We start from the raw sequence: 25,678 nt of genomic DNA, 5'->3' as shown, positions 1-25,678 counted from the left end.
TTCTTAAAACAACTCCCAACACAAATTACTAGATGGCACATTAACATTCTTTCATATGCAAGGATGCGCTTTGAAGATGAAAAACATGACATTTTAGTGCTGCCTATTACCTAAACTAAGAAAGAACCAGAGCTTCATTTCCTTTGTGATCTTCTTTAATGTGCAAAAGAGCGTCCAGAACGTTAGCCCTTAGGCATGTCACCAGCTCATTTTGTAGCCTAATTTCTTGTATCATTTCTTGCAGACAATGCTCCCATGGACAAGTCCTCATCAAAACTGACCCATGCTGATGGAGAACAAACATCAATCATCCCTGTCCATCAGGTCATTGATAAGGTCAAGGGTTATTGCAATGCTCATTCAGATAATTTCTATAAAAATATTATCATGTCAGACACCTTCAGCCACAGCACAAAGTTTTAATATCTTTAATATAAGGAAGAGACATCAGTCTGCAGCAACGTGAAGATGTGCAAGCTGTGAAAACTCTGACTAGCAGATGTAAACGTGGTATTACCTAGGTAACTGCATATATATGAAGAATGTGTTTTGTGAAGAAGGCTTTTGTGAAATTCAAAATCTGTCTTTTCAGTGTATTTCTTCCATGGGGGAGTTTCCACCATCACTCAACTTCAGTACTAAGAGCAGCACTCAGTAGCCACAGGGATAGGATTTTTTTAACTATATGATTGAATGGATCAATCAGAACTTGGGCTGTGGGGTGGAATAGTAAAATTAGAGGGCAAGGGACAGGCCGAGCTTGGGACAAGCCCTAGTTTAGAGCTCATTCACACCCCACATAATAATTAGATTTGGATATGGCCACCTGCTCCATCATCTTTCTCTGCAATCAAAAGCATACTAATATTTATAACTATCTCAGATGCCCGCAGGTCCCATCTCAGTGCTGGTTTCTATGAATGCATTAGCATTTCCTCTTTTTAAATGAAATTTCAACCACAGATACAAAAGAGTATTTAATGTCTGACTCAAAGTTTAGAAAGGAATTTTTTCTCCTTATCTCAGATGTTTAACCCTGAAGACCACAACATGCTTAAGAAAGAAAGAATTCCCCAAATTTTGACCTAGTTAATAAGAGGCCATGTTATTTCACTTATCCTATTCAAGACACAAGGCTTAAGCATCATCATTAATTATAATTTAGTCCTATACATTTGAATCAAGTTTAGTGTTGATGTTCCATTAGAGTGGAGCTCCCAGGAGCTGAAGAATGACCCTCTTACACCTCTGCTTTTGCTGCTCTACTGTACATTGAGCTGCGGGCTCATGGGAGGGCCGTGTACAGTAGTCTCTCCCTTTTGGGAAAAACAACCATTGAGACTCTATGGTCTTGTCTTTGCTCCAGAGACTTTTTAAGACATTTCCATTTGCACAAATGAAAAGCCTCTTACTTCCTCTTTCCAGAGTTTTGTTCCAAAGAATATAAACTGAGACTTACGTGGGTGACTTATCATAATCAAAATAATTTATAATTGTGTGGGTCTACGTTTGCCAGTCTGCAAACTATTTGTACATAAGTCCTCTGATTATAAGAGCCAGAGGAGGTCTGGCAAGACAGATGGGGTGTTATTTATGGATTAGGTCTCTGCATATAAGCCATGCATAATATTAAGCAGCTTAACCTAACTATCAAACTGTCCTGAGGAATATGTTTGCTAGTGAATGTGTAAGAGACCACATTTTAATTGTTCTTAAATGATGGACTCATATCCAGTTTCTTAGAAATCGGTCTCAGTACATGCTGTACCTTTACATTTGCTCTAGGTTTATCTGAGATGTTTCAGGTTCTGGGAGGTGGCAGCCTAAGCGATGAGAAGATGAGACATTCTGGCAGAACCAAACTGCTTAAAGGCAGAAACCAGACTGAGCACCTGGGGACCTTTCTCTCTGTGCAGGAAGCAGGTAGCTCTCAGTCTGAAACATAGGAAAGCTTTCAGGCTATGCAGCAAACAAGGGGCCTCTCAGCTTTTGCTGATCTTCAATCCTGAAGCTTTTGGCCAGACTTAAATGGGTGATAATGGGTTTTCATACTGTTCCATTTTGTAGCATCCTGGAACACTGTTCTGGAAGACAGGAGCATTGCCCAGCTTGGCCTTCACAGGGGAGGGGTGTAGGTAGTAGGAAAGGATAGTAAATCTAAGGTCACCAAGACCCTGCAGTAGAGCCATGTCCTTTTCTCTAGGCATCTATATTAACAGGCTGCTTATTTGGGCAGAGGTTACATCTAGGTGAAAATTAACCTTAAATAGTCACTGAATCTTCATATACTTTCCCCCAAGCCTTAGAGATGGTAGAATTTAATTAGCTTTCGACTGTGAGATTTCTACCCAAAGTGCTTATTCAGTTAAAAGTAATTAAGAGATAGCTTTAAAAATAGCTTTGATTTCTACTTGTATTCATCCAGATCTGGGAAAACTTTTTTTTTTTTTTCAAATTTGACAACAATATCAGCTCCACTTTATAAATTTCCAGTAATCAGGTAAGGAAAGAAACAATGGATAAACAGCTGAATAGAAACATTTGCAAGTGGATTTAAAAGACTGAGTCAAATTCTACCCTCAGTTCTGCGCATGTAGTGCTCACTTTCATCTAGCCCCGCATGAGAGCAGAAACACAGGAATCTAGCTGTGGAGCCAAAATTTAGTTTAGCTTAACTTTGAGAATAATATCAATTTAGACTCTCTGGGGTATTTTTGGTTGTTTTTATTTTCTTTTTTTTTAACATTATGTTAGAGTCAGTCTAAGATCTTGAGATATTTTCCATTGCTGTCACGATGACTTGCATTGTAAAGCTTTTATTTGTTCAATGTTGACGTAGACTCTTTTGTATATATTTATTTATTTGTGTTTATAAATGTGAGCTTGTTTTATATCTTACATTTATATTGCCTGGCTTTGTTCTTTTAATTAACTTTTTATCAGAGAGACTGTATATATTTTTTTCTAAATACTTTGTGAAATAGTTTTCTGTAGCAGTATCTCTGAATCTGATGAATAAAAAGTGACTGTGAGTGCAAATTAGAATTAGTAGTAAGAAGCTACTATACCTGATTTGCCATTTTACTCAAATAGAAAATGTTTTTCAAATAAATACTTATGTTGTTTGTGATCCAAATTATTCAATTCCTTTATGAGTGAACGTTTTTATTTCTGACTCTTAAATAGGAAAAGATTATTTGACAACTGGAAAATAACCTGGCAGCAATTAAGCTAGTGACATGGGGCTACTTTGCCAAAACACTAAAAATGAATATTTTAGAAAGATTCAGTTCACTGGGGATTAATGCATTTTGAAGTTCTTAGATTTTCTTAAGATGACTGATGCAAAGCCAAGCTCTGTGGCAAATTAAAAGCAATGTAGGTTTCCTTTTTGGGAAGTCTTCAGCATCTTGAAAGGGAAACAAATCAATAATACTACATAGAAGTTAGGTCATGGGATATTTTTTTTCACATTTATAGGAGGCTTAGAAAATGACAGAATTTAGCCAACTTGACTTGCATGAGTAGAACAGAACCTCCTCCCTTCCTTTTGCTGTGATTAGTTAGGATAACTCTCTTCTGCAGAGAGCCAAGGCCCACTCTGGCTCACGGCCCTACCCAGTGCTAAGCTGTGAGGCTTGTTGGCTGGTCACTGCTCACTCAGGTCTTCTGAGCCAACATTCACAACTCCTGGCCAAGCCGTGTTAGGAAAACAGGCAAACATTTGCTGAAGCTTCATTTGCAGTTACATACAGCAGGTTAAAGCTGAGGGAGCAGCAGTGAGAAGTAGGTGGGAAACACTTATTTGATTTGCAGGCTGACCTGTGTTTGTAGTAGTTTGAAATCTGAAGGAATTGGGCTTTGTAAATACCGTGTTTTGGAAGAATGCCCGTGTTTCCAGTCGAGTAACAATCTATTTTTCTTGTATAGAAGCACTAAATCTCTCTCCCTCTTTCTGTCCCCCTCCCTCCCCTTCTCTGTCTACCTCCCCCCAACTTTCCTGCTTTTCTTCACTTCTTCCCTTTCTCTCTTCCTTCCCTCCCTCTTCATATCGAGGAAGAATACTTAACCGTTTTCTTTTTATGCTTCCCTAGAGAAAAAATAAGAATAAATGTGAAGGTGCAAGGGTGAGGATGATGAGAATTACAGGGACAGGGTTAGCCCTGGCAAAGAGAAGAGGCATAGCTTTCTTCTGAGTTTGAGGGACAGGTTATGAGATGAGCAAGGAGGTATAGAGGGGCTGATAGTGAGGCAGTGTTGAATTTCCTGATTTTTATCAATTAAAATAATTAGAGGCTCACTTCACAAGTTGGGTATTGTAAGGGCGGTAGTATCAGGATGGGGATATGAATAAAATTAAAATTTGAAACAACCTTACGGGGAATGCAAATCCTTGGCTAAATTAATTCAAATAAGCTGGTAAATGGCGTTTGCCCTTAGAGTAGCTTTTGCAAGTACATTCTCCAAATCATCTTATTAAAATTTTTTATTTGGTGTGTTTTGAAAAACTAGTTTATTTCAAGTTCATAACCAAACATTTAATATTCTAAAGTCTCAAACCTTATTGATTTATCTTAAACATTTGAGAATAATTGGATGACAAATGATTGCACACTTACCCCACAATCTTTTTAATCTTTTAAGTTACATCTTCTGGTTGGCTTATTTTCATCATGAATTAATTTAAATGATTTTTATAAATTCAGGATATCAGTGAGAATAGAACATTTGATATTCACATTAAATACAATTTAATATTGATATATATAGTCACACCGTGTGAGAAAATAACACAATAATAGCAAAATAAAGTGTTTAAGTACTCTAAGAACAAAAGAAAGATCTCCAGAGCACCACAGGATTTTCCTCCTTCATCGTCCTAAAGTTCAATCAATCAACCAAGGGTATTAAGTGACGACAACCCTGTAACCTTCCTACGAGGAGTTCACTGGCCTGAACTGACAGATCTGACACATTTGAAACTATTTTAACTAAAAAAAAATCAGTTTATCTGTAAAGCTCTGAAATGTAATCATTACTGCCAAATTAGAGCTAGTACATCGTCTCCCATAATACTGTTAAGAGCAATAAATGGTTCCTGCAATGTCTAGCACACTTGAACGTGACACGTTATACTGTATTTTTGGTTTTTTAATTTTCGTATGTGTGACTCTTCTACTGAATGACATTAATATTAAGGTCTGATGCACTGGGTTATGTTTATTCTCATCATTTTCATAGGTGATAGCATACTGCTGGCTACATAACAGGTGCTCTGTTCGTGTTTATCGAATTTATATGGAGTTTACCTGGTCCATTTGCATTTTATATTTGGGAAAAGTAGAACTCAGAGTACCTCGGATTTGCATGAGTTTGTAAGGATATGGACTAGAAATACAAAGTAAAGGGGAAAAAACATATTAGCATCACGCAGTTCAAGATACTTTACCCTCATTGCTAAATGTCACCTTATATGATGCAGGCAAGTAAGATAAGAACAAAACGATACCAAGTTTGATGTTAACTCTAAATCTTTTTTAACAGTTTTGGAAAAGGAACTAGGTTCAAAGGAACTAGGTTCACCAGAAGTCTGAGATGAATAAGTACACAAACCTGCTTTTGAGCACTTGCCTTGGGAACTGTTTTCTGGCTCAAACTGGCTTCAATAGGGAATTTAATGTACGAGCACACAGGGTCCTCGTGGAGCCCTGGGACCAGACTTTGAAGAAGCTGGGACCAAGGGATATTTTTCTCTCTCTACTTTTACTCCGTAAAGTCAAGAGATGTTTTAGAAACCAAGCTGAACTGATCATTTGAAAATTATTTCTCTTCATCCCCATTTGATAAATTCATCAGTTTCCTTGAATAACTGTTAGGTTGCTGAGAGAACAGTGGTAACTGGTTAACGAAAATCCAATATTTGCTAGACTTGCTTTGTATGAACTTCTGATAAATATGTTTTTGTTCTGGCTAACTCATTGCATATAAAGAAAAAACTGAGATACCAACCAGCTTACTAGCCGGGGTTCTATTACTGTCTAGCAGTTTCCACCAGTGAGAAAGCCATGGTACAACCTGCAGGAAGGATGGTGAGCTGTGATACTGTTAACTAGTAAGGATGAGAAGAACTGGAGAAAGCAGTCATATAGAATTACTATTGTTTAAGGCTTACAAAGGTAGATTGACCCCATTTTGCTAAAGCCAACAGTTCCTTCACTCTGAAGGAATCACAGAATGTAGAAGAAAGGTCACTGGTAATGGTCTGTGCTATGTAACTTGAGTATGTCACCTCTCTGCTGTGGGCCTCAGTTTATTTATCTGGTAAATAAAAGAAGCTGCTTAAGAGCTAAAGCGTTTTCAGCACTAGAATTTTATAGTTCCTGTTAACTTCTTTAAATAGAAAAATTCTAGTCGTTTTTATTTAAACACAGAATCCAAAGACCCAAACACTAAATGTCAAGCAAATCATCTGATCTTGTTCAATCTGAATGTTTCAAGGGAATGCATGCATTCTATGCCTTTTTTTTTTTAACATCTTTATGTCTTTTTTATTTCCGAAATAAATGCCTTTTCTATACAAACACTTTAGTATTTTCAGGCACTAATTAAATCTTTTGCAGATAAAATTAATAGGAAGATTCACTCTCAGATACAAAAGAGAAGATGCCCCAGCAGTAAGGCAGTACTTACTCATTGTGAAAATCAGAATTAAAATCCTGGTTTTCTTTCGGCAAATCTGTGGAATTAATGATCCTCCCAAGATAGGTACAAAAGTTCCATTTCTCCTCCCCAGCTGTGTTACAACGCTGTGCACGGTCCACAGAGGGAAAGAAGAAAACAGATCAGCAGGAAATACGAAGACAGCAAGCAAAACAGATTTGACAGTTGCCAAGAATATGCCTCAGATGGGCAATTCAGGGTCTTTTGCTGGGTAAGTGAGAAACACAAAACCAATAGGTGTCACGTAATAAATGCACATGGACGTGCCCCACGGTGCAGAGGAGCTTATTTAACTTTGCTCTGGATGCCTCGGCCAGGTTTGCATTCAAATTAGAGACAGCTGTGTGCACGTAAGTTATGGAGGGCAGTTCCTAGTGCGCAACTCATTGCCAAATATCCAAGAAGCATTTTAAAGACATAATATTTCATGTGATTCCTTTTCAAGGGCCCTGAGAGTCTCCTAATTTGTATTAAACACCAGTTTACAGATTTCCCATTACAATGGGACATCATCTATGGCAATACAAAGATGTGGAGGTGAGAGGGATGCTTGAGGTGAGAGGGATGCTTGAACAGCTTAGAGGTCAATACAGCTACCAGAGTAGTATCTTAATATTTGTTTTTAAAGTAACAGATCTATTTCTGCAAGTAGAAGTTGTCACTATTTGATTCGCCCACTTCCAGTTAACATTTTAATCTGAAGGTAATAGAAAATTATTTCTTCAAAAACTTTGGTAGAAAACTATATACACAGAATGTTTTCTAAATAAAGAATTGTAAAAAGGACATTTTCTCAAGAACGATTCCAAGCAAGGATTCCAAACAAGGGTTAGACAATGTTTTACTAGGTCTTTGCCACAGTTATAGAAAACTCAGTTTGTAGTTAAAAAGTGTTGGTTGGTTTTTTGGTTTTTTTCCCTTCTCCGCAAAAGCTATAAGGGATTGCTAACATAGTTGTGGCTTTCATTCTTCCAAATAATTTCCAATTCACTTCGAACATTTTTCCTTCACAGTATCTTTTTCCTAACTTTGGTTCTGCTGTTTTGCATGATCTCTGTTCACTCAAAAAGAGCACTTGAAGTTTAGGCACTCTCTCCCTAATCCTCAAGTTAATTTTCCCCATATCTCACTTAGCATGTATGTGGGGTGAAGGGGGCTGTGATGAGCCCAGAGTCATGGGGAGGAAGCTGTATTTCACGGCCTCTCCTTGTTTTCAGTCACCCCTTTTCTGTCCATTACTCTCACCGGTGTGAGGGGCTTTCAGGGCTTCCAAGTGCTTCTGGGTAGAATTATGATGTGCAAAGTCTTGCTTTCTTCAGTCACAACAAAATAGCAGGGCAAATCCACTGGACCCTAATCCCTCTTTCCTTCTAAATTCTTGTTAGCACAAACCTCTAAAAGGCTCGCGTGGGGGTGGGCAGGGACCCAGAATCTGTCTCCTAAATGATGGTAGTGCTATTTCCTAAAACTCATGAAAATGAACTGTGAGGTTTCATGAAATAGTTCTACTCTTAAAAATTGTTCCATGTTGTTCAGGCAAATGAAAATTGTCCAAGAATGCAAAGTGGAGTTCTGTTTGCTTCCTTCACCGAGAAGAAAGCAACTCAAGCATTTAGCTGAGATTATTGTCTTCTCTCTTGAACCCTGAACCTCAAACCTAGAGACAACCAGGGCATGGTGGGCATCCTCCTAAAAGGATGTTCTGTTCACTTGGACAGCAGGCTAGTTTTAACTTGATGTGGGGGGCAGTAGAGCTCATTCATTTCAGTGGTTGCATTGTGTGTGTGTACATATATGTTATGTACTATATAACAGATGTAACATTCTTGAGTATTCAGGCTTCTCCAGAGAAACCAAACCAACAGGATATGTGTATATATAAAGAGAGTTTTATTTCAAGGAATTGGGTTGTAAGATTGTGGAGGCTTGGCAAGTCCAAAATCAAGTAGTTTTGTTCATGGAAATTTCATTAATAGAAACCAAACACTGAAACAGCTTTACCTTCAGATTCCAAAGATGCTCCAGGAGAGTGGAAAGCTGTGTCTCACCTCACTTCGCATCTCCTTCCCCAGAAACACCTGCCCCAGACTCGAAGGTCATGTGGAGTCAGGGTTTTTTTTAGCATCAAGATTCTCTTTAGAACGGTCTGGGCACAGAAGCACAAGCCTGAGGAATCTGAGGCAAAGTATTCTTGTTGTTGTTTATTAATTTTTTCATCATCTCTGCTTTATAATAGCTTATATAATTATGGGGATTTTATTTTCTTCATTTATATCTTATAACACCTCATACAGTTGTGGGGATTAGGTTGAAAAATTACCTTGAAACAGTCCCTCATTTCTAAGGCGCTGGAATTATTTAAAGAGTCTTAAGAGACCTGATTTTAGGTTCCCCTTTCCACTCAGTAGATCTCAAATTTAACATATTTTGTGCATTTTATTCCTACATTATGGTCTAATTTTCCTTCCTGTCTCTTTTATATGTAGAGTTAACTTACTGATGTTGTGTGGAGAGAGGCAAGGTCTTCGCCTGTGTAGGTAGATTAATAACAGTTGTTCCAAATATATGAAGATAATTTACTTTTCCATTTCCATGCCCAGTGCATCTATTTGTCTCCACAATTCTTGCAGAGGTACTCCACTAAATTGTTTCTTACTTTGAGCAAATATCAATATGGTCTTTTGCAATCTTTATAATATATGCTACAAGAAAGCAAAGTTAAATGTACTCAGAGTTGCTTATTCTCCTGACTTCAAATATGTCAGCAAGTCCTTACCACATTTAGTTCCCTATTCTTAAAACCAACGAAATCGCTTTTCAAGGATGATAGCATGATCTAATGGGAAAGAAGTCAAATCAATAAGTTGAAATTTCCTGTGAGAACTGAATTCATGGAAATCATGGATTTATAAAATAATAACAATCTTGGGTTTTCTTTCTGTGCCAGACTACATTGTCCCTCAAATCTTCTTAACAAATGAGAGGGAAACTGCAGACAGAATATGTCAAATTCCATGCATTTAATTTCTATTAAATGCAAAGAGCAAGCTCTGCTTAGCTATTACTAGCACGCTGTCAGTCAGCCTCCCAAAGACAGAAAACACCCAGTGTCCAGCTGGATCCCGGGTTCTAAGCTGGGGACACCTGCTCCTACTGAAGGCAGAGGGCAGGACAGGTGTGTCTGTGGCTGCACTGCAGATGCTACAGCAACTGAAAGGAGTCCTGACCCTCCCCTCCCTATCCATTGTACTTTTTCCTGGGTCTATGAAGGCAGATGAACTGTGCTCAGGTTTCCTGGTCTTTCTTACTCCCATAATTCCTTGTCAGGCAAAAACCCGTGTCCAGGCATTTGTCTAGTCCTTAAAAAAGGAACAAATATTTCTAAATAGATGAGGGATCTGCAGAGTAAGCCAGAAGAATCCCTCAATAACAACAAAAAGAAACTTTGAGTAGAAGAACTTTCAATTTATTTTTCATCCTTCATTAGGCAAAAAGTAACAGAAAAGTCATTTACTGACCATTGGCAGATCTTACACGGGAAATGGTCATAAAAGTTATCAACATTCTTTTTTCCTATAAAAAAGGACAAATGAAAATATGAAACCAGGCGCTATGAAGTTCAAGCCTCCATAAGGAAATTTCCATAGTGGTTTTTATTATTTTTGCCCTGGATTTCCACGATAGCCTTCTAACTACTTTCTCCCTCTGTCTACCCACCTGGCAGTCTATCTCCTGTAACACAGGAATGATTTTTTTTTCCTAAAACATAAACCTGATCAAGTCAGACCAGTGCTCTGTGGGTTCACCTCACTCCTGCCTGCATTTCTAGCCTCATTTCTTACCATATCTTCCACTGAAGCCCTTACCTCCTCCTTCCTGATATGCACACAGTCCCTAAAATTGTGATGATCTTTCATTTACCCATGTGTGGGTGGACAGCCCTCCCCAGGACACTGTTTTAAAACCATGTTCCATGCATGAGCTCTCAGGGGTCTGCTAATTCCCCAAAGCTATTTTAACATGTTTTTGTGTCATCATTTTTCAGGGGAGAGTTTATAGACTTTGTTTGATTTTATCTGAGTTCTAGTAGCTATTTTATAGATTCCACTGGATTTTCTATATATACAATTGTGTCGTCCAGGAATAAAGACTATTTTAATTCTTTCTTTCCAGTCTGGATGACTTTTATTTCTTTTTATTTTACTTCACTGGATAAAACCACCAGTTCAATGTTGAATAGGAGTAATATAACCAAGACGAGTTTCATTTTAGACAATCACTGTGATGTAAACAGAATAAAAGCCATATTATCATCTCAATAGATACAGAAAAGTCCTCTTTATCATGAACACCTGTTAGCAAACTACAAGGAAATGTTATCTACAAAATAAAAACTACAGTAAATATCAGATTTAATATTAAAATATTAGAAGTTTCTGCTGCATTTTGGAGCAAGAAAGGATGCATGCCAATATCACATCTATTCAGTAGGTCTTAGCAGAACAACAAGGCAAGAAAAAAAAAGGAAATTATAAGGATTAAAAGGGAAAAAATAAAAGTTTATTTATGTGTAGATAGATAATGTGATTCTGTACCCAGAAGATCTACGAGTCATAAATAAATTATTAGAATTACTAAATAAATTTAATAGGTTACTGGATAAAATGTCAGATAAAAAATCAGATGTACTTTTGTATTTCTATATGTTGAAACTCTACTATCTACTTTTTTTTTTGGCATTCATTTTATTTATTTATTTATATCAATAAGTTATATGAAAATAAAATTATATAAAATACCATTTGCAATTGCATAAACATAATAAATGTAGAGAAAAATGTGCAAGATCTCTACACTGACAAATGTAAAGCATTTTTGACAAAAATTAAAGATGAACTGAATAAAATGGAGATATATACCATGTTCATAGATTTTAAAAGTCAACAATATAAAAATATCACTTCTCTTCAAATTAATCTGTACATTCAATTCAATCCTATTAAAAATCAAAGTGGGCTTTCTTTCTGTGTGTATAAATTGACAAGCTAAAACTAAGTTTTTGTTTTTTAAAAAAAAACACCTTTTTTTAAATTTTACTTTATTTTATTTAACATCTTTATTGGAGTATAACTGCTTTACAATGGTGTGTTAGTTTCTCCTTCATAACAAAGTGAATCAGTTATACATATACATATGTTCCCATATCTCCTCCCTCTTCCGTCTCCCTCCCACCATCCCTATCCCACCCCTCTAGGTGGTCACAAAGCACCGAGCTGACCTCCCTATGCTATGCGGCTGCTTCCCACTAACTATCTATTTTACATTTGGTAGTGTATATAAGTCCATGCCATTCTCTCACTTCATCTCAGCTTAACTGTCCCCCTCCCCATGTCCATTCTCTACGTCTGAGTTTTTATTCCTGTCCTGCCCCTAGGTTCTTCATAACGTTTTTCTTTTTTTACATTCCATATACATGTATTAGCATACGGTATTTGTTTTTCTCTTTTGGACTTACTTCACTCTGTATGACAGTCCCTAGGTCCATCCACCTCACTACAAATAGCTCAATTTCGTTTCTTTTTATGACTGAGTAATATTCCATTGTATATATGCGCCTCATCTTCTTTATCCGTTCATCTGTCGATGGACAGTTAGGTTGCTTCCATGTCCTGGCTATTGTAAATAGAGCCGCAATGAACATTGTGGCACATGACTCTTTTTGAATCATGGTTTTCTCAGGCTATATGCCCAGTAGGGGGATTCCTGGGTAGTATGGTAGCTCTATTTTTAGTTTTTTAAGGAGCCGCCATGCTGTTTTCCATAGTGGCTGTATCAATTTACATTCCACAAACAGTGCAGGAGGGTTCCCTTTTCTCTACACCGTCTCCAGCATTTATTTCTTATAGATTTTTTGATGATGGCCATTCTGACTGGTGTGAGGTGATACCTCATTGCAGTTTTGATTTGCATTTCTCTAATGATTAGTGATGTTGAGCATCCTTTCATGTGTTTGTTGGCAATCTATATATCTTCTTTGGAAAAATGTTTCTTTACGTCTTCTGTCCATTTTTGGATTGGGGTTTTTTTTTTTTTTTTTGATATTGAGTTGCTTGTAAACTTTGGAGATTAATCCTTTGTTAGTTGCTTAATTTGCAAATATTTTCTCCCATTCTGAAGGTTGTCTTCTCATCTTGTTTATGGTTTCCTTTGCTGTGCAAAAGCTTCTAAGTTTCATTAGGTCCCATTACTTTATTTTTGTTTTTATTTCCGTTTCTCTAGGAGGTGGGTCAAAAAGGATCTTGCTGTGATTTATATCATAGAGTGTTCTGCCTATGTTTTTCTCTAAGAGTTTATAGTGTCTGGCCTTACATTTAGGTCTTTATTCCATTTTGAGTTTATTATTGTGTATGGTGTTAGGGAGTGTTCTGATTTCATTCTTTTATGTGTAGCTGTCCAGTTTACCCAGCACCACTTATTGAAGAGACTGTCTTTTCTCCATTGTATATTTTTGCCTCCTTTATCAAAAATCAGGTGACCACATGTGTGTGGGTTTATCTCTGGGATTTCTATCTTGTTCCATTGATCTATAATTCTGTTTTAGTGCCATTACCATACTGTCTTGATTACTGTAGCTTTGCAGTATAGTCTGAAGTCAGGGAGCATGATTCCTCCAGCTCCGTTTTTCTTTCTCAAGATTGCTTTGGTTATTCGGGGTCTTTTGTGTTTCCATACAAATTGTGAAAATTTTTGCTCTAGTTTTGTGAAAAATGCCATTGGTAATTTGATAGGGATTGCATTGAATCTGTAGATTGCTTTGGGTAGTATAGTCATTTTCACAATGTTGTTTCTTCCAATCCAAGAACATGGTATATCTCTCCATCTGTTTGTATAGTCTTTAATTTCTTTCATCAGTGTCTTATAGTTTTCTGCATACAGGTCTTTTCTCTCCTTAGGTAGGTTTATTCTTTTTTGTTGCAATGGTAAAAGGGAGTGTTTTCTTAATTTCTCTTTCAGATTTTACATCATTAGTGTATAGGAATGCAAGAGATCTCTGTGCATTAATTTTGCATCCTGCTACTTTACCAAATTCATTGATTAGCTCTAATAGTGTTCTGGTAGCATCTTTAGGATTCACTATGTATAGCATCATGTCATCTGCAAACAGTGACAGCTTTACTTCTCTTTTATGATTTGGATTCCTTTTATTTCTTTTTCTTCTCTGATTGCTGTGGTTAAAAATTCCAAAGCTATTTTGAATGATAGTGGTGAGAGTGGACAACCTTGTCTTGTTCCTGATCTTAGTGGAAATGGTTTCAGTTTTTCACCATTGAGAACAATGTTGGCTGTGGGTTTGTCATAGATGCCCTTATTATGTTGAGGTAAGTTCCCTCTATGCCTACTTTCTGCAGGGTTTTTATCAAAAATTGCTGTTGAATTTTGTCAAAAGCTTTTTCTGCATCTATTGAGATGATTATATGGTTTTTCTCCTTCAATTTGTTAATATGGTTTATCACATTGATTAATTTGCATATATTAAAGAATCCTTGCATTCCTGGGATAAACCCCACTTGATCATGGTGTATGATCCTTTTAATGTGCTCTTGGATTCTGTTTGCTAGTATTTGGTTGAGGATTTTTAAATCTATGTTCATCAGTAATATTGGCCTGTAGTTTTCTTTTTTTGTGGCATCTTTGACTGGTTTTGCTATCAGGGTGATGGTGGCCTCGTAGAATGAGTTTGGGAGTGTTCTTCCCTCTGCTATATTTTGGAAGAGTTTCAGAAGGATAGGTATTAGCTCTTCTCTAAATGTTTGATAGAATTTGCCTGTGAAGCCATCTGGTCCTGGGCTTTTGTTTGTTGGGAGATTTTAAATCACAGTTTCAATTTCAGTGCTTATGATTGGTCTGTTTATATTTTCTATTTCTTCCTTGTTCAGTTTCAGAATGTTGTGCTTTTCTAAGAATTTGTCCATTTCTTCCAGGTTGTCCATTTTATTGGCATTTAGTTGCTTGTAGTCATCTCTCATGATCCTTTGTATTTCTGCATTGTCAGTTGTTACTTCTCCTTTTTCATTTCTAATTCTATTGATTTGAGTATTCTCCCTTTTTTTCTTGATGAGTCTGGCTAATGGTTAATCAATTTTGTTTATCTTCTCAAAGAACCAGCTTTTAGTTTTATTTATTTACTATCATTTCCTTCATTTCTTTTTCATTTATTTCTGATCTAACCTTATGAATTCTTTCCTTCTGCTAACTTTGGGGTTTTTTTGTTCTTCTTTCTCTAACTGCTTTAGGTGTGAGTTTAGGTAGTTTATTTGAGATGTTTCTTGTTTCTTGAGGTAGGATTGTATTGCTATAAACTTCCCTCTTAGAACTGCATTTGCTGCATCCCATAGGTTTTGGGTCATCGTGTTTTCATTGTCATTTGTTTCTAGGTATTTTTTGATTTCCTCTTTGATTTCTTCAGTGATCTCTTGCTTATTTAGTGGTGTACTGTTTAGCCTCCATTTTTTTGTGTCTTTTACAGAACTTTTCCAGTAATTGATATCTCATCTCATAGCATTGTGGTCAGAAAAGATACTTGATACAATTTCAATTTTCTTAAATTTACCAAGGCTTGATTTGTGACCCAAGATATGATCTATCCTGGAGAATGTTCCATGAGCACTTGAGAAGAAAGTGTATTCTGTTGCTTTTGGATGGAATGTCCCATAAATATCAGTTAAGTCCTTCGTGTTTAATGTGTCATTTAAAGCTTGTGTTTCCTTATTTATTTTCACTTTGGATGATCTGTCCATTGGTGAAAGTGGGGTGTGTTAAAGTCCCCTACTATGATTCTCTAACTGTCTATTTCCCCTTTTATGGCTGTTAGCATTTGCCTTTATGTATTGAGGTACTCCTATGTTGGGTGCATAAATTTTTTTTTTCGGTATGCGGGCCTCTCACTGTTGTGGCCTCTCCCATTGCGGAGCACAGGCTCTGGATGCGCAGGCTCAGTGGCCATGGCTCATGGGCCTATCCGCTCTGCGGCATGTGGGATCTTCCCGGACCAGGGTACGAACCTGTGTCCCCTGCATTGGCAGGTGGACTCTCAACCACTGCGCCACCAGGGAAGCCCCAGGGTGCATAAATATTTACAATTGTTATATCTTCTTCTTGGATTGATCCCTTGATTATTATGTAGTGTCCTTCTTTGTCTCTTGTAATAGTCTTTATTTTAAAGTCTATTTTGACTGATATGAGAATTGCTACTCCAGCTTTCTTTTGATTTCCATTTGCATGGAATATCTTTTTCCATCCCCTCACTTTCAGTCTATATGTGTCCCTAGGTCAGAAGTTGGTCTCTTCAGACAGCATATATACGGGTCTTGTTTTTTTATCCATTCATCCAGTCTATGTCTTTTGGTGGGAGCATTTAATCCATTTACATTTAAGGTAATTATCATTATGTATGCTCCTATTACCATTTTCTTAATTGTTTTTGGTTTGTTATTGTAGGTCTTTTCCTTCTCTTGTGTTTCCTGCCTAGAGAAGTTCCTTTAGTATTTGTTGTAAAGCTGGTTTGGTGGTGCTGAATTCTCTTAGCTTTTGCTTGTCTGTAAAGCTTTTAATTTCTCCGTCAAATCTGAATGAGATTCTTGCTGGGTAGAGTAATCTTTGGTTGTAGGTTTTTCCCTTTCGTCACTTTAAGTATGTCTTGCCACTCCCTTCTGGCTTGCAGAGTTTCTGCTGAAAGATCAACTGTTTACCTTATGGGGATTCCCTTGTATGTTATTTGTTGTTTTTCCCTTGCTGGTTTTAATATTTTTTCTTTGTATTTAATTTTTGATAGTTTGATTAGTATGTATCTTTGCTTGTTTTCCTTGGATTTATCCTGTATGGGACTCTGTGTTTCCTGGACTTGATTGATCATTTCCTTTTCCATATTAGGGAAGTTTTCAACTATAATCTCTTCAAATATTTTCTTAGTCTCTTTCTTTTTCTCTTCTTCTGGGACCCTATAATTCAAATGTTGGTGCATTTAATGTTTTCCCAGAGGTCTCTGAGACTGTCCTCAATTCTTTTCATTCTTTTTTCTTTATTCTGCCCTGCAGTAGTTATTTCCACTATTTTATCTTCCAGGTCAGTTATCTGTTCTTCTGCCTCAGTTATTCTGCTATTGATTCCTTCTAGAGAATTTTTAATTTCATTTATTGTGTTGTTCATCATGGTTTTTTCGCTCTTTAGTTCTTCTAGTTCCTTGTTAAACGTTTCTTTTATTTTCTCCATTCTATTTCCAAGATTTTGGATCATCTTTAGTATCATTACTTTGAATTCTTTTTCAGGTATGCTGCCTATTTTCTCTTCATTTGTTTGGTCTGGTGGATTTTTACCTTGTTCCTTCATCTGTTGTGTGTTTCTGTGTCTTCTCATTTTGCTTCACTTACTGTGTTTGGGATCTCCTTTTTGCAAGCTGCAAGTTCATAGTTCCCGTTGTTTTTGGTGTCTGCCCCCAGTGGCTAAGTTTCGTTCAGTGGGTTGTGTAGGCTTCCTGGTGGAGTGGACTAGTGCCTGTGTTCTGGTCTTTCTGGTAGGCAGGATCACGTCTGGTCGTGTGTTTTGGGGTGTCTGTGACCTTATTATGATCTTAGGCAGCCTCTCTGATGATGTGTGGGGTTGTGTTCCTTCTTGCTAGTTGTTTGGCATAGGGTGTACAGCACTGTAGCTAGCTGGTTGTTGAGTGGAGCTGGGTCTTAATGTTGAGATGGAGATCTCTGAGAGAGCTTTTGCTGTTTGATATTTCATGGAGCAAGGAGGTCTCTGGTGGACCGATGTCCTGAGCTTGGCTCTCCCACCTCAGAGGTTCAGGCCTGACACCCAGCCAGAGCACCAAGACCCGGTCAGCCACACAGCTCAGAAGAAAAGGGAGAAAAAAGAAAGAAAAAAGAAAAAAATAAAATAAAGAGATAAAGTTATTAAAATAAAAAAATATTAAAAATTAAAAAGTAGTTAAAAAAAGAAAGAAGAGAGCAACAAAGCCATGAAACAAATCCACCACTGATAACAAGTGCTAAAAACTATACTAAAACAAAAAAAAATAAAAACGGACAGACAGAACCCTAGGACAAATGGTAAACACAAAGCTATACAGACAAAATCACACAAAGAAGCATACACATACACACTCATGAAAAGAGAAAAAGGAAAAAAAAAATATATATATATAAAAGGAAGAGAGCAACTAAATCAATAAACAGATCTACCAATGATAATAAAGTCTAAATCCTAAACTAAGATAATCATAAAACCAGAAAGCAGTCAGTCGCATACAGCAAACCCCAAGTCTACAGTTGCTCCCAAAGTCCACTGCCTCAATTTGGGATGATTCGTTGTCTATTCATGTATTCCACAGATGCAGGGTACATCAAGTTGTTTGTGGAGATTTAATCCTCTGCTCCTGAGGCTGCTGGGAGAGATTTCCCTTTCTCTTCTTTGTTCTCACAGCTCCTGGGGTTCAGCTTTGGATTTTGGCCCTGCCCCTGCATATAGGTCACCTGAGGGCGTCTGTTCCCACCCAGAGAGGATGGGGTTAAAGTAGCAGCTACTTAGGGGACTCTGGCTCACTCAGGCCAGGGAGAGGGAGGGGTGCGGATGCGGGGTGAGCCTGCAGCGGCAGAGGCCAGCGTGACTTTGCACCAGCCTGAGGTGCACCGTGTGTCCTCCCGGGGAAGTTGTCCCTGGATCACAGGATCCTGGCAGTGGCGGGCTGCACAGGCTCCCCAGAAGGGAGGTGTGGATAGTGACCTGTGCTCGCACACAGGCTTCTTGGTGGCGGCAGCAGCAGCGGCCTTAGCGTCTCATGCCCTTCTCTGGGGTCCGCGCTGATAGCCGCGGCTCACGCCGATCTCTGGAGCTCCTTTAAGCAGAGCTCTTAATCCCCTCTCCTTGCGCACCAGGAAACAAAGAGGGAAGAAAAAGTCTCTTGCCTCTTCGGCAGGTCCAGAGTTTTCCCCGGACTCCCTCCCAGCCAGCCGTGGTGCACTAACTCCCTGCAGGCTGTGTTCACGCCGCCAATCCCAGTTCTTTCCCTGGGATTCGACCTCCAAAGCCCGAGCCTCAGCTCCCAGCCCCGCGGGTGAGCAGACAAGCCTCTCGGGCTGGTAAGTGCTGGTCGGCACCGATCATCTGTGTGGGAATCTCTCCACTTTGCCCTCCACACCCCCGTTGCTGCGCTCTCCTCCGTGGCTCTGAAGCTTCCCCTCCGCCACCCACAGTCTCCGCCCGCGAAGGGGCTTCCTAGTGTGTGGAAACCTTTCCTCCTTCACAGCTCCCTCCCACTGGTGCAGGTCCTGTCCCTATTGTTTTGTCTCTGTTTTTTCTTTTTTCTTTTGCCCTACTCAGGTACGTGGGGAGTTTCTTGCCTTTTGGGAGGTCTGAAGTCTTCTGCCAGTGTTCAGTAGGTTTTCTGTAGGAGTTGTTCCACGTGTAGATGTATTTCTGATGTATTTGTGGGGAGGAAGATGATCTCCACATCTTACTCCTCCGCCATCCCCCAAATTTTTATAGAAAAATGAAGGGTCGATAATAACTAAGGCAATCTTAAAGATTCACAGTGGAAAATTACATTGCCATGTATCAAGACTTACTATAAAGCTACAACATTTGAGACAATGTGATATGGTCATGGAGATTTGACAAATATACAAATAGAATAGAGAGTACACAAATAAACCCACAGGTTTATTATGGTATCTTGACTTCTGACAAAACTAACAGCTTATGGAGTAAAGTATAGATAATTTTTTCAATAAGTAACGTGGAGTCAGTTGAATACCCATATGGAAAAAATAGGATTTGACTCCTACTGCCCACACAAAAAAATCAAATCTAGGTGGCTGGTAAATCTGAATATGAAAAGTAAAACAATACAGCTTCTATACAGTAACATAGGAGAAAATCTCTGTGACCTTGGAGTAGGTACATATTTCTTAAAGAGACATCACAAAAATATTGTGATTTTTTGTCCTTCAATTTTAAATTGAGAACCTCTGTTTATCAAAAAACACCATTTAAGAGACTGACAATGCACACTATTAAAATATTGAAATGCATATATCCTGCAAAAACTCACATCTAAAATATTTTTTAAATCCTACATTTGGAAAGAAAATTAAAAAAGGTTAGGTAGTCTAATACAGAAGGGGCCAAAGACGTGAACAGGAACTTCCAAAAATTAAAATTAAACTCATACTGAGATATCATGTACACCTCATAGTGGCTAACATTTACAAACCGTCAATATCAAAAGAACGTAGCGCTCATACATTCTTGGTGGAAATATAAACTGATAGAACAGTCTGGAAACCTGTTTGGTAGTAATAACCCCTAAGGTTGAACAGACACATACTCTATGCCCAGCTAGTCCATCGTTAAGTATGTGACTAATGGAAAGACAAGTTGCGTGTATTGAAAAATATGCATGATGATGTTCCTAATGTTACTGCATGCAGTAACCCCAGTGTTATTGTCCATAAACAGTGCCATAGATAAATAAACTGCTTTATAATCACATAACAAAATATTATTCAGTTGGGAAAATGAAGACAATCCAGCTACAAAATGCAACAACACAATGTCAAGTAAAAGAAGCTAGAATGAAAAGATTGTATGCCGTTGATTTCATTTGTATAAGGTTCAAAACAGGAAAAAATCAGATAGAGGTAAATTTCGGGAGAGAGCTGGTAGTGATATGAAATGACTATGAAGAGGCACAACGGGAAGGGCTTCCTGTGGTGCTGGGAATGTTCTATTTCCTGATGGATGGTGACAACATGGAAACATTCACTTTTTCAAAATTCATCAAGTTGCACTTATGATTTGTGAGCTTCTCTTTATGTATGTATTTTTAAAAATAAACCAGTGTGATGGTTGTTAGAGAAGCAACTGTGACAGCTGTCCTTGGGGTGCTATAAAATAACACCTGCAATTTCATAATGAAAAGCAGTGGAAAAATTGATTTGAGACACCTATATACTTTTTAGGAGTCCTTTCTGATGCATGCCTATTCCATAAACTAAAGTATAGCTGCACTTGGAGGTAACCTCTTTGTGTGACTGTATTAGTTTCCTATGGCTACTGTGACAAATTACCACAATCTCAGTGGCTTAAAACAATACAAGTTTATTCTCTTGTGATTCTGGAAGCCAGAAGTCTGAAATCAGTTACACTGGGCTAATATCAAGGCGTCAGCCAGGCTCTGCTCTTAAAGAGGCTCTAGGTAATTTTGCCTTGTGAGCCCTTCCTTTACCTCTAAAGTGAAATCTTTTTTTTACTTCAGTTACATCACCTTCTTCTGTGTGTGTGTAATTCCTTCTGCTTCCCTCTTTTAAGGACACGTGTGATTCCATTTAAGTCCTGTGAAATTAACCAAGAATAATCTTCCCATCTCAAGAGCCTTCATGTAATCACATCTGCAAAGTCCGTATTGCCGTACAAGATAAAATTCACAGATTCCAGGTACATCTCTGGATATATCTAGGAGGCAGAATTCAGCCTCCCACAGTGAGCAAGCCAAGGAGTGAGAAATCCAGCCGATATCCAGGAACCATATCACACCATAGCCTTTGAATGGTTTCATTTTGCTTTTACCGCAGCTGATATTTTGTGTGGGCGGGGCCGGGATGACATTCATTCTTACTCAGTCTCAACTCAGGAACTAAATGATATTAATCACCACATTCCAATTTGCCTGGCTTTCAGGTACTCTCTCTGTTAGACTGTTAGTCTCTCCACCTACAGTTCTGCCACGGGAACTAGAGCAAGCGGTGTTCTTGCCTAAGCACTCGTGCTTTGCCCCCCACCCCATCGTACATTTGTTGCACACTTCAGCTCTCCAAGCAGCAGCTATTCATGAAGAATGTAAGGTGGTTTCAACAGCAGATTTGAATCTTGTCTCTGTTAATCACCTGTTGGATAATATTTACCAAGTAACCAATCTCTAAATTTCAGTGTGACCAACTATATGATAAGATAATACTATTTCTCAGAGCTGTTATAACAATTAAATTTAAAACTGTACATAAAAAGAATTGTCACAGAGTGGCCAATCAATAAATGGTGACTTCGCCACTATAGTGTGATATCTTTCTGACCTGGTGTATATAGTTACAATAGTGAAGTTGAATTTTCAGCAATTTCACATCAAACCTATTATTGATGTGATTTATTTCAATTCAGCCTGCTCTTATTAAGCATCTATGACATGCTAGGACCTGGGCATTGTAGGAGATACATTACCGAATGGAATCAACACTTCTTCTTAATAAGCTCCTGGCCTGTTGGGGAAAGTAGGTATCAAACAGGTGAAGACAATACATCTAGAGCTACAAAATCCAGGAAATTTGAATATGGTGTTTGATACGAAGGAATGATTAATTTTGTGAAGTGTGACAGTATGATGATTATGTTAAAAATTCTTGTTTCTTAAAGATAAGGACAGTATCAGTTCCCGCTTGCTGCAGTAACAGACTACCACAAATTTGGTGACTTGAAACAACATATTTGTTCTCTTAAAAAACAAATTTGTTTTCTTAAAGTTCTGGAGGCCAGAAGTCTGAACTGAGTCTTCCGGGACTAAAATCAAGGTGTCGGCATGGCTGGATCCTCCTGGAGGCTCCAGAGAGAATCCATTCTTTGCCTCTTCCAGCTTCTAGAGGATGCCCACATTTGGCTGGTGGCTGTATCACTCCAGTCTCTGTTGCCGTTGCCACATTGCCTTCTCTGTCTTTGGCTCCCCTTCCCCCTCTTATGAGGTTCCTTGTGATTACATTGGGATGACCCGGATAATTCAGGTTAATCCCCCCCATCTGAAGATTTTTAATTTATCTGTAAAGTCCCATTTGCCATGTAAATTCTCATATTCACAGGTACTACATCCTAGAGAGGGAAGGGATGGGGAGAACAGAAAAGCTGAATTGCGTATCAGATTCGATGGTTTTCAGAGCTATAATTACCTTAGAGTTTCTCTAGAGCAATCCATATTTCATAGGACAAACAAGGCCCAGAGAAATCCCACATGGCAGCAACTTATCCTGGCTTCTAATAAACAAATTGTGCTCACAAGGGTTTGTGTTAAAACATGGTGGGAAGACAAAAGAAACAAACAAACAAAAACCAAACAACAACAAAAACGTGGTGGGAAGAACTTATACATGCTCAGGGAGATTTTATTTGTAAAGAACCAGGCCCAATAATCAATGAGACTTTGGATTTTTCTAGGGATTCAGGAATCTCAGCATTATTAAATTCTCTAAGAAAGGGTCTTACCGGTAGAACCTTCATCCCTTCAGTCTAGGTAAGGCTCTGAATGTCCAGGGTGGCGCCCCTCACCATTGTTTGATTCCTTCTCTCTCAGGCGCATCTGTTTATATCCAGCCTTTCTTTTCCCAGACTTGCTTAGATTTCTCAGTATAGGTGAGGGTACATAGTTTATCATTTTGCAGGGAAAATGAAGAGATTTTCTGGTCTAAATCGGTCTTAATTTGTTATTTTATTATAAAAGACAAAAAGTGTTCACACAATATTTTCTCAAAACACTGTTAAAGCAATATAAAAGCAAAAAAAGGAAAGTGTCCCTCAAGATTCCATTCCCAGGGAGGTAGCTGTAATTATGCACATTGCCAGCAGGTGGCATTACATCATTAGTAATGGTTGAGCAAACCATTAGAACAAGGTAGGTTGTTCCATTCTTCGGAGATCTATAGACTAAACAAGTGCTTATGGATCTCTTACTGTGTGCAAGGTTCTTCTTCAGACTCCGATTTACACTGGTAAACAAACAGACACGAACTCTGCTCTGAAGAAGAACATTCTAGTGGAGTAAGATGCACAAGCAAGATGCGCAATGCTCCAGCTTGTCTTTTTAAAATTTCTTCTCCTTCTTCACCCTTTCTCAACTCCTTGAAAGTCATATTTCTGAGACAGAGTGTTATAGTGAAAAGAAGAAAAACAAAAGACAACTATAACTCTTTTATAAACAAGGAGACTTAAGGAAGGTAACATGATTTGCCTAAACACACAGCTAGTAGTAGATGCAAGTCAGTTGACCCAACATTTTCTCTAACATTTCACCACAGTGATCCTTCAAGAGAAATATTCAGGGCTGAAGTCCTTGTCCTGCCACGGACTCTTCGTGGGTTCTTAAGCAAATCATTCAAAGTGGGCCTTAATTTACTTTTCTATAAAAATTAAGGCATCGGATGAGGTAAGTAGGTTCAAACATTTTTACCAATGGAGTATGTTTTTTTTAGTTTTTTTATCTTAACCAAGAGTTCAGTAAGTAAAATACAGCAAAGTGCTTGAATTGAAAGAGATTTGTTCCCCTTGATCTTCTGTCTTCCTCCTCTGGAATCTTCAGCTTCCCCAGAGCACAGTTTGAAAACTACCACCCCGAGTGATCTTGCAAAGACCTTCCAGCTCTAAATATCCATCATTCCCCAAATGCATAAAATCAAGCGTGAGAGTAATAATCTCAAAACGTGCTTGCTGCTTGGTTAAAAAAAAACCAACCCTAAATCCTGAAGATTATGACAAACCGGTGCAATCAGTTAAGAACAAAGAGAAAGTGATATTTAAAGCATTCTCAATATCTGCAACACAATTTCTTTTGAATAACGACATTATCTTCATGCTTGACACACACTCAGCCAGGTCTCAGCTGTGAACATCTTCTGGCCCAGAATCTCAGAGGTGAAAAGTTTGCCCATGGAGAACACTGGCTTCCCTGCATTTAGGCATCAAATACACAGGCTTTTGGCTGTGGTAAGTGCCCAGATCCAAAGGTGGTACGGCTTACTGCTGAATCATGGTGAATGGAGCCAGAGGATTCTGGAAACCACTCAAACACAAAGCCGCAAGCAGTGGTGGGAAGGGCGACTTAAGGGCAAAGGACTAGGGGAGGCTGACTGCCGCAGACCTGAGAATTCATCTCCCTGGGTTTCCATCCCTGCTTCATCACTTTGGACAAGTTACTTTGGTTCCTAAATTGTAATTTTGGATAATAGCAGTAACTACTTCCTAGGAATGATGAGACCTCATAGGACAGATAATAGCAGTAAGTAAATACGGAGTAAATGTTTCAGTGGGTCTCTCACAGGGTTCTTGCAAATGCCTCCAGGCTGGCTTCCTCACTCCTGTCACCTTCTAATCCTTCTCCACAGGCTGCATGACCTTTAATTGTCAGGCCACATCACTCCGTTTTTAAAGCCCTTCGGTGACTCTCCCTTGCACTTGAGAGAACAGCTAAATTTCCCACGCTGACTCGCAAGCCCTGCACAGCCTTCCGTGTCCACCCTCCAACCTTTATTTGCCGCTTGCCAACCACACTCCAGCCACACTTGCCTCCAGACAGTTCCCGGAACAGCCCAAGCCTTTGCCATGCCCTAGAGCTCTCATGTTTCCTGCTTCTTTTCCCAGAACACACTGGCTTTTCCTAAAGTCTCAGTTAAAACATTTCCCCTCAGAGAGGTCTTCTCTGACCGCTCTGTCTAAAGTATCAAGAATAAAGTGTGCTTTAGTCCATTACACAGACATTGGAAAATTTTGACCCATGAACCAAACAAAGGTCTCTGCCAAAGGCCCGTAGATTGAGATACAGAAACAAATGTTTCTGTATCAATGTTAACTTCTTAGTTTTGATAGTCAAATTGTGGTTGTGAAAAGAATGCTCTTATTCTTAGGTAATATCCACTGAAGCATTCATCAATGAATGGGTACAATGTCTGCAACTTACAACTTACCCTCAGATGGTTTAGAAAAAAATTACCTATTTATGGTCTATTATTTATAGAAGAGAAAGTAAGACAGATTGAATGATAAAGCAAATGTGGGAAGATGTTGATGTTTGGGAATCTGGGTTAAGGGATGTACAGAAATACTTTATAGTATTTTTCCAACTTGTTTATAAATCTAAAATGGTTAT

General features: G+C 38.4%; 1 protein-coding gene across 6 annotated transcripts in view; it reads left to right on the top strand.

The window, feature by feature from the left end:
* The window catches only part of ADGRG6 (adhesion G protein-coupled receptor G6), a 136,962-nt gene extending 133,826 nt beyond the window's left edge, over positions 1-3,136 (top strand). For 5 of the 6 annotated variants that reach the window (XM_067701914.1, XM_067701916.1, XM_067701917.1 and 2 more), the window contains one exon: positions 245-382. Coding sequence is in view for 1 of the 6 variants with exons in the window: in XM_067701919.1 (XP_067558020.1) it covers positions 245-423 (179 nt within the window). In the remaining 5 variants the exon portion in view is untranslated. Of the gene's footprint in view, positions 1-244 lie in introns of all 6 variants that reach the window. The other variant, XM_067701919.1, reaches the window with a different exon arrangement.
* The last annotated feature ends 22,542 nt before the right edge of the window (positions 3,137-25,678 follow it).

The sequence above is a fragment of the Pseudorca crassidens genome, chromosome 13 (genome assembly GCF_039906515.1).
Source record: "Pseudorca crassidens isolate mPseCra1 chromosome 13, mPseCra1.hap1, whole genome shotgun sequence".
NCBI lineage: Eukaryota > Metazoa > Chordata > Mammalia > Artiodactyla > Delphinidae > Pseudorca > Pseudorca crassidens.
The sequence above is the reverse complement of the archived record's forward strand: the minus strand, read 5'-3'. Positions and strand labels throughout refer to the sequence as shown.